Raw genomic sequence first — 10,028 nt, 5'->3', positions numbered from 1 at the left:
TAATTCTTCTACTCACCCAAAGGAATGAAATCTGCTTGAAGACATTGGTTCACACTCCTTGAATGCAAACCTACTTAATTAAGTTAGCACAACCAGCTAAATCGAAACTCTTAGTAAAGGCTATAGACATTTTGTCTACCGTCTACACCAAACCAATACATGATTGCATATTATTTTATCTTTATATGCTAACTCTATCACTCGATTATTCTTAAAAAAATCATTTATATTTTTTATGAATGATATTTCTTCAAATGATGTTTTTTTTTATCTATCCTTGAACATTGAAAATTATTTAAAAATTTTGTTTTGATATCGCAGATTATTTATCTTGCAATGATCGATCATCTATCTTATTATTCCTCGCGATATCTTCTGTTTAAAGCTTGCTCCCATTATCGTTGATATTCTGTTATATAATCTTCTAATGCTTTCAATCCTCTTCAAAATATCTTGATTAGATATGAAATTTAATTTGTTGTGTTCATGACTCTAAAAAATGATATAGTTGTTATATCCAAGAATATGATGTTGGTTAGTTTGTACATTTTCCACCGTTCGAACTGTCATATTTGTTTTTGCTCGACATTTTCCATAACTAAGCTTGTGTTTCTAACATTTCCAGTCAAGCCAGCTCGACTTTGTCGGTCACTCAGTTGGACAAGTGAGGGTGGGATCCAGCCCATGCTTATTTATTTTATTTTTTTATTAGTTATAATATATATGTAATCTTACCTCAGACTAATTTTTTAATTAGCTCTAGACTTAATTTAGCCTTTTTTCGAAATATATCTGTTTAGAGTTGGTCTGGACCATTTATTGTAGTATATTTGTTGGATTTGTGTTTGATTTATTGTCACGCCCTGAGCCCGAGTCCGAGCCCGAGCCCGCGCCTGCGTAACTGCACAATGGACCCCTATAGCAACTATTTCGTATTCGTCCTCGCTTTACGAAAATGATTAACCCAAGTTGCTATACAAGTTCATTGTAAGCCATTATAAACTCATTTTAAATCTTTGATTTTTTTGATGTGGGACAAGGGGATCACAATCACCCCCCTCCTTCAGAACGCGACGTTCTCGTCGCGGCCTGACCCCTCGATCCACCAGCACCGAGAATCTAGAGGTGTCTCCTGTCATGTAGCACTTTGCCCCGCAGGTTCAAGAGGTGGCTCCCATGCACGTAGCACTTTTCCCTGCATAGCACTTATTTCCCGGTGTTCCATGCCGGTAACGGGTTCTGATACCATCCTGTCACGCCCCGAGCCCGAGCCCGCGCCCGCGTCTGCGTAACTGCACAATGGGCCTCTATAGCAACTACTTCGTATTCGTCCTCGCTTTACGAAAATGATTAACACAAATTGCTATAGAAGTCTATTGTAAGCCATTATAAACTCATTTTAAATCTTTGATTTTTTTTTTATGTGGGACAAGGGTATCACATTTATAAAATTTCAAAGAAAGTGAAAATGGAGGAAGCATGTCATCTTTTCACGTCATTTTTACATTCAGGTTTCTACCAAGTGGCTCCAAAAGATGAATTTCATATATATTTTTGTGTTTTTAAACTAGATTTTGTTTTTTTAAAAAAAAAAAAACTGACTGATTTCATTGATTTGTGTAATTGTGGGTTTTTTTTTTTGGAAATAATTGTGAAATAGACTTTCTGATATATTTTTAAAATAATTTCATTTAGTTTCTATAATTTTCTATGTCATTTTTGCATTTCATTCATTGAAAAATGGAAAATGATGTGCGTTTTCAAGTAGTTCACTCGGAGGGTCTATATATAAATTTGGATGGTTTCATTTAGAAAATGGTAATGGAAATTTGTGCATTTTAAAATTCCCTCTTTTTTTTTTTTTTTAATTTGAGTGATTCACGTGTCAATTTTTTATGATATGTTCTAATTTTTAAAATCCCACTTTTATACATTTTAATTTTTAAATATTTAATTTATTTATTTTTTTATATTTTTATCTGATCAATTAGCCTAGGACGAAATATTATTCTAGCTACGCCATGTAGATGAGTTACTAAGTTGCTCTTGTTTTAAGCAAAGTTGAATCTTACTCGACTATTCTATAAACTTGATTGTAGCTCTTTATTCGTGTATTTTTTGAGGGAAAAGAGTATTAAACATATAACTTGTAGTTATTTCTCTTAGCTTTGTATGAAATTGAAAATTATTTAATTTTGAGATCGTACGAGAGAGACATGCTCGAAATATTAAACTATATACATGTTGGAAGTTTCCTCTGTACTACTACAGAACTAGCGCTTTCATGCGTATTTTGCCCGTGAAATCGTGTGGAATTAAGCATATGCGATGTCACTAAAAATTTCGCGTGCAATTCAATTGTTGTACTAAATAATTTTAGCGATAATTTGTGATATGATGGGTAATTTTTCTATAAAGTTCCAGCTTGGCTTAAATTTTGAGTACCTAATTCCATGTCTCGTCCCTTTCGTAATTAATCGATAGATGTTTTGGTGGCAAAAACTTGTGTTAGACGATCTCACGGGTCGTATTTTGTGAGACGAATATCTTATTTGGGTCATCCATGAAAAAATATTATTTTTTATGCTAAAAATATTTTTTTTATTGTGAATATCGGTAGGGTTGACCCGTCTCACAGATAAAGATTTGTGAGACCGTCTCACAAGAGACTTACTATTGTTTGGTATCTATTATATTCAACTTAAAAATGGAAATTTTAAGATCTCAACTTACTTTTTATATTTAATAACTTTTTATGAACTTGGATTTCATCATCAGACCTGTACGAGACAAAAAATATAACATGTTCATTTCTATTTCAATCATATATGATAGAAACAAAGTAACTTTAACTTTTAAATCATATAGCAATTCAAATATCATATTTCGATCGTTTTCTTAGTAAGAAAAGTTATTATTTTCCAACAATCTCATCTCAATAAGACTCGTTGAATTGGGTTGAGTTCATTAGATTGGCATGCGCTACCATAAAATTGTGGCGAGCTGAGTTCAGGAAATCTCAACCCATTTGAAAGCGCCCCAAGCGAGTTGAGCTTACTTAGGCTGCGGGCGGGCCAGCATAATAGGATTTTTATTTTTTTATAAAATTATATTTTTAAGTTTTTTGAAGATAGATATCTTTGAGTTTTTTGGCTTATGTTGAATTAATTTTAATGATAATTAATTTTGCAATATTTTATAATTTTTTCATATTTTGTTTAACTGATTAATTTTATATATTCTTAATTTCTTATTGTAACGCTTTTAAATATTGATTGAACTATATGATTAAGGTTTAATTTTAATTTTCTTAGTATTCAAATGTTATTAGTATTTTTAATTAAAAAAAATTTTCTTAGCATTTTTCTCAATTTTTTAAAATTTGAAAATTTGACGGGCTGGTCCGCTTAACCTGCAGCCCTAGGCTGATTGGGCTAGGTTTGCAATTTAGTGACCCGCCTGAACGTTCGCCTTTATATTTTAAAGTGGTCCGGCCGCATCTCTCTGCTTGACAATAGAACTTATGCAGATAACAACTGTTGAGTCTGATTTGAATATCCCGTTGTGTTCAAAAATTTGGAAAAGAATTGTAAGTGTTTATTTACCACTCTAAATAAATTTTCGATCCTAACATAGTATTTTGTTATGATTGAAAATAAATTTAAAGAGTGTGAATAAATTTATCTTAAAAAATATTTCGATTTGGTTAACAACACTGAAATTTTATTCTATTCAGTTGAGTTCTCAGTAAGTCAATCTGTATAAGCTGTACAGAAGTAGGCTTACTGAAACTGGTTGGACAAATGGCTTAACAAGAGAGGATCAGTTGGGGTTTGCTGAATCATAGCAAGGTAGGTGGATTGAAAAATAAATAAGCACATAGTTGTTTCTAGATGTTCGAAGATTTCAATACTTCTACGTCATCCCTTCTTCTTCACGGAAGGTTTTCACTAATAGGCTTTGGTAATCACAAGTAGTTTGAAATCACCCACTGCAGTATGACTTAACATTATCTAACTGAAATTATTAGTAAACTTCAATTTAAACTGATTTGAGAAATAAGAATTTTTACTCTCAATTACACATATTTCACAAAGAAATTCTAAACGCATATTTGATCCTCAAAAACTACCAATAATAATCAATCAGTGTGTGCTGGCACTGTTCAATGATACTTGCACTGTTCTATGACATCTCTGAGGTCCATGTTATCACTCCTAAATAGCTCACCCTAATAGATCGACTGGGTAAGGCGGACATGGATCTCCTTTTTCTCAACGGCTAAGGTCTCGATCTCCCTCTTCCTCTCACTCAGTCGGGCTCTACGTCGCTGAATCTGACGGGACTGAAAGTGAAGGGCAAGCTCCTTCATACGAATGGCAGCTTGGGCACGGGTGCGGGGTCGTATGGGAGTAGATGGAGCCATTTCCTGAAATCAAAAAGGGAAATGCTAAGAATCAGAAAGAGACAATATAAAACGAGGGACAATATGCAATATACATGTAATTTTCGAAATATATATAAATATTTTATTTTTTTCCAAAAATGGAAAGTTTTGAGATAGACACATGGGTTTGAAGCATATGTCGAGAGGATTCCAGAACAATCGACGGAATCGAATTCGAAATTTTCTACGCAAAGTTATAGGGTCTACGAATATTTCCTAAAACGGCAAAAACGACGTTTCGGAGGCCTAAACGAAGGAATTTCGCGATTTCAGCCCCTACCTCACAACAAAGTGGTGAAAATAGCTCGTTGGGCCGTTTTGGAGGGGATAGCATTGGCCGATTCTTGAAATCTCACCGAAAATTTTTCTGAAAATTTTTCGTCCCCAACCGGATTATGAACCTGGCGGCTCTGATACCACTTAAATGTCACGCCCCGAAACTCGAGATTGACACCGGTGTTGTTTAACAATCACACAATCGAAACAACAAGCCTTTGTAGCACATTATAAACCAAAACTAGTTTATAATTCATAATTTCAACGAAATAAACATTGTCTTTACAATACCGAAATCCAAACGAAATAGTAATTAATGCGGAAGCGTCTTACAATTAATTAAATCATAAAAATCGAAATAAAGTCTATTACTACTCTTGCGAATCACCAGCCTCAAAACTGTTTAGACTCTTCATCCTCAACATGTTCTTCGGACTTATCTGGGAGGGGAGAGTAAGGGGGATGAATATTTTGAGAAAATACTCAGTAAATGGGGGCGTTTTGAACACAACATAAAATTTTCCATCATTTTCGAAAACAACATATAAATACAGCATGCTTTTCATAATCGTAACATCATATCATAACATAATAACACTGCGATTTTTCACCTTTAACGGTTTACTGACGTCAGTCCCTAAGTTTTAATCCTCTAAGGGTGCGAGACCATAAAACGGTTCTATCCCACCGTGAAGGGCCATATGTTGGAATTCCACCAATTTTCAGGGAATCCTCACAGTGTCAACACATAAACGTACCAAAACTTCATAAAAAAAAATGTATAGACGGGAGACGGAGCTCGACCGAATTTTAAAACCAAAAAACCGAAAATTTCATATGCATAAAACCGAAGTTTAAATTTTGAAAACAAGCCCACTTACAGTATAATTGATGCTAAAAAAACCGTGGTGGCTCGGCTTCGGGAATGGATCGTTTCTTGCTCTACACTCGGCGGCACTTCGGCTTCGATTTTTAGGCTAACTTTGGAACGATTTTTGGACAGAGTTTCGGCTATGTAGAAGTTGCTGAATTTCGAAAATATGCAGCAAGGGATTTTCGAAAATTAGTGGAGGAATGCTAGGCTTTGATGTGGTATTTATAGGAGAGGAGAAGGGGGTTAATTATGGCTCTCAAATCATGCCTAAAATTGGCCTAAATCTCTCAGTATTTGACTCCAATTTCCTTGCCATTGTTGCTGATTTATCTTCCAATTTCGTGGGATTTTAATCCTTGATTTCCACCATAATATTTTCGAAAATATGGTGGCTAATTGAGGGGATTTGCTTCCAATTTTTCTTGTAGGTTCTCATGCATTCATGCATCAAAATATCTAGGCATAAATCTTAGTAGGGATTTTCGAAAATATTCATTATTTATGCCTTAGTCTTCTAGGTCTAGTATATTACCTTCCCATCTTTGCAATATATTCCCCAAATTTCGAATTTATGCATGATATGCATGACTTAATGAGTTGATCTTGTATTTTCAATTTATTCTCATATAAAATATTCTCCACTAGGTAAATCCTATACAAAAACATCGTATGCTCTTAAATTTCCTTATACATAATTAATTAAGAATGTTGATTAACCAAAAATATTCGGTCCTCACAAAAATTCTACAAAATTTACTTTGGATACCATTAAATTTTATAAAATATATAAAAGTCTAAATCGAATACATCTAGAATTTTAAACTCCACAAATTCATTAAAATTCTATAGCAAATACACTCATATCAAATTAACTTATGATATCATTTGTTTAGAACTCACGGATGAGAAAACATGATTCAACGATCCATTAGTTTAAGGTTGCTAATGATTTATAATGATTATGTATTAATTTGAGGTTGAGAATTTTAAAATCATAATAATAAATTTATTTGTTTTTTTATGTTAATCCATTTGACATGGATTTTAAATCTTCAGTGATTATATTTCTAATCATTCTAGTACAGATATAAGTAATCTCAAATCATTAATCTTCAAATCCAATCTTCCAATCCAAATTCAACATGTAGTGTTTGAATCGAATGATTTGGACTTGTGAAAATGCCTTGATTTCAATTTATTAAATTGGAAAGTGAATTTGAAATTGAAGCAAAAATATATATTTGGACAATAAAAGTGATTTCAATTTTTTTTTTTAATCTAATTTTGAGTCAAATAAATACAATAAATTTGAGAGTTAACGTGAAATCAAATCCTTCGATATCTTAATGCAACCTAAGTATTTAAAAAGCTTTGGAATTATTCAATGAATTTGAGAGATGGATTTGAAAGATCGAGATGCAACATAAATTTTCTCTTACAAACTATATTTTTTTATGACGTAAAAACCCACAACCATTATCTTTCAACGTATACTGGGTAAACCTTTGAACTAACGAAATAATCTGCAAATCACACAACCAAAGAAACTGCATTCGACAAGTCTTATGAGACATGCTCGTATGAGAAAGTGTTGATAAGAGAAATCGATTCTTGACCTTAGTCAAACACTCACATAATTCACTAACTCGGACATAGTTGTAAGTGTATGTATGAATGTATTTTATTTCAACTACATATGCAGGATTACCTCATATTTATTCAATAAATTTGGTAAATTTTAATTCACTGTATACCCTTTCAGCAAGATAATTTTTTTCCTCCGCCAAGTCGTAATCACGAGTACGTACCGTCCATCCATTTTATGGTACATTAATTAAGAGAGGATCATTTAATTCCACGATGCTACATTACATGTGTTCGATAGAGTGAAGGAGTAGGGTTTTGTGTGATAGGTCGATCCGGTCCATATATGTAGTGTAAAGTAAGTATAAAAAATTATATTTTTTAATGGGTAAGACCGAAATTAAAAATCAATCTTACAAAATTGATCGGTGGAATCGTCTCATGAAAATTTATGTGTTTTTAATAAATAAAACACATGCCATTGCCACCACTTTACTTCTATGAAAATTATCGGAAAAAGAATATGGTAATTGTTGGGAAGATCTAATAATTTAGACTGGTCAATAACCCAAGTGTGGTGGCAAATGATGCACGTCTGATTTATGGTTCTGACGATCAAGTACTGGGTGCATATAAATAGGCGTCGATGGGAATTTATCATTAATAATTTCTCCATTCATTCGCTTAATTATATTGTTAGATTAAGGGGAATTTTCTTTTATTTTTTTTTTTCCACAACACATTACGAAATATCAAAAAATAATAATAATCGAACTATATATTATTGAAATGGAAAGGGCTAATTCTTTAGGAGTTAGAAAAGGCGCATGGTCTAAAGAAGAAGATGTTCTATTGAAGAATTATGTGGAACAATATGGAGAAGGGAAGTGGCATCTCGTCCCACTTAGAACAGGTAATTCACAGACAAATAATATACTAAATTCTAAACATTCATCATTACCTTTTTTCCCTGGGGAAACTGCTGAAGTTTTATGATTTCTGGCTCTAAATTATTGAATTAATACTTTTTAGCCATTTTTCACAATGTCATCAAGATAGAGAGAAAGACAAAATCAAGTTCTCTTGGTCATTTAATATCATTTTCGCTCAACCCACAATAGCAAAAAAGGGTCTTTTTGTTTTCTTGATCACTTGCGTCTGATATCTGCATGAGACTTTTATCCGTGTCTAGCTAGTCTCGGACCCATACGAGTATTAAACCAAAGTAGCCACGAAAATGATTAAGATCTTTTGATTATACACGATTGATCGTATCGATCTCGGATGAGTTTTTAATTGAGTATAATTTTCAGGGTTAAACCGATGTAGGAAGAGTTGCAGGCTGAGATGGTTGAACTATCTTAGACCAAATATCACAAGAGGCAAGTTTTCAAAAGACGAGGTTGATCTCTTGATAAGAATGCATAAATTATTAGGCAACAGGCAAGTTCTCTATACTCGGCTAAAATGTTGATATATAATATATACATCCCTCATAGTTGTGAACATATTGAATCATTAGCACATACAATATCACTTCAAAATTTATATTTTGATAAATTATTCCATAAAATATTTAGATTTAGAAATATACGTAGGTCGCCGTGAAAATTCTACCATTTTAAAAAGCATAACGTGTGGTAACAGTGCAACTTAAATATTATAAATTCTGCAACAACTCAAACATCCTGTTTCGATCACTCTCTTATTGGCAATCAGAACAATACAATCTTCTGAACAATAAATTTCCTTGAAAAATATATGAACACGATCTTTAATTTTATTACCAACTTTGAGTGATAGTATTTTTTATATATATAAACTAAAAAAAGTTGATGCATATAGATATGCTTGTAGATCCTCATTCTGTGGGGACTTACATATATCGTACGTACAGGAATAGCAACCCCCATTATTAATTTTTTGAAAAAATTTTATTTTTTATTTATCTACTATTTTTCCAAATCAAATACATTAAACATAATTCGGTTCCCGTTTCACTAAAACAAATCTTCGAATCAGATGGTCGCTCATAGCTGGAAGACTACCCGGAAGAACAGCAAACGATGTAAAGAACTTCTGGAACTCCCGGATGGAGAAGAAATCAGGAGGAAGAAAGGAACAACCAATCCCGAAAAATGTCACAAAGACAAACATCCTACGGCCCCGACCTCGCACCTTTTCTAATCCAACTGTCCGGGATGAGCCTGCAGGGACTACATTGGTGACATATCACGACCACGAACCAAATCATCTCAACAACGACGACGATAATACGTTAGAGCCATCGTCATCACAATTAGATGCCGATGAATGCATCCGTTGGTGGAGCAACTTGCTTGATTCAGCAGAGGAGGATAAATTCGAGAAAGATACCACACTTCTTCATGAAGCGAGATTAATGGATGATGGGGACTATTCTCTGCCGCCAGCAAGTGACGATTTCGAATTCGGCGACGATTTTTGGGAGCTATCAGGGTTTGGAAATTATCAGAATAATCTATAGGATTGCATGAATGATCCGATCGTGTATACATTAAGGGTGTAAGGGTGTGGTTGGTTGATGTGATTAAATAACGATTGATGAATAATCACATAATTATCTAATGTTTGGTTAAAATTTTAAGATATATTAATAATGACCCAATTTAAGACTTAATTTTATTATTAATTATTTGATTATTTATCTAACAAATTAAGTGGGATAAGTTATCAACACACCATAAATTACATTTTTATCATCTTATCTCTTATAAAAATAAATATTTATTAAATTCTAATTTATTGTGTTTAATTATTACCGTAATATTTTCAAATATATTTCTAATAAATATATTTAAATTAATT

The 10,028-nt window shown here is 32.9% G+C and overlaps 1 protein-coding gene across 1 annotated transcript; it reads left to right on the top strand.

Moving 5' to 3' along the window:
- Positions 1–7,864: 7,864 nt before the first annotated feature.
- LOC140960486 (transcription factor MYB114-like) lies at positions 7,865–9,828 on the top strand. The gene is made up of 3 exons (XM_073418772.1): positions 7,865–8,094; positions 8,495–8,624; positions 9,204–9,828. Exons 1-3 carry the CDS (start codon positions 7,971–7,973, stop codon positions 9,685–9,687), a joined length of 738 nt encoding a protein of 245 aa, XP_073274873.1. The 5' UTR covers positions 7,865–7,970; the 3' UTR covers positions 9,688–9,828.
- Positions 9,829–10,028: the final 200 nt, after the last annotated feature.

Source organism: Primulina huaijiensis, chromosome 15, assembly GCF_012295235.1.
Source record: "Primulina huaijiensis isolate GDHJ02 chromosome 15, ASM1229523v2, whole genome shotgun sequence".
Classification (NCBI taxonomy): domain Eukaryota; kingdom Viridiplantae; phylum Streptophyta; class Magnoliopsida; order Lamiales; family Gesneriaceae; genus Primulina; species Primulina huaijiensis.
This window is presented reverse-complemented; position numbering and strand designations above follow the sequence as displayed.

What these genes read in the sequence shown, in the direction of transcription:
- LOC140960486 (XM_073418772.1), top strand. Translation starts at nt 7,971, where the DNA reads ATGGAAAGGGCTAATTCTTTAGGAGTTAGAAAAGGCGCATGGTCTAAA. An exon ending in TCTCGTCCCACTTAGAACAG is followed by an intron (nt 8,095 to 8,494) that starts GTAATTCACAGA and finishes TATAATTTTCAG; the next exon opens with GGTTAAACCGATGTAGGAAG. An exon ending in CATAAATTATTAGGCAACAG is followed by an intron (nt 8,625 to 9,203) that starts GCAAGTTCTCTA and finishes TCTTCGAATCAG; the next exon opens with ATGGTCGCTCATAGCTGGAA.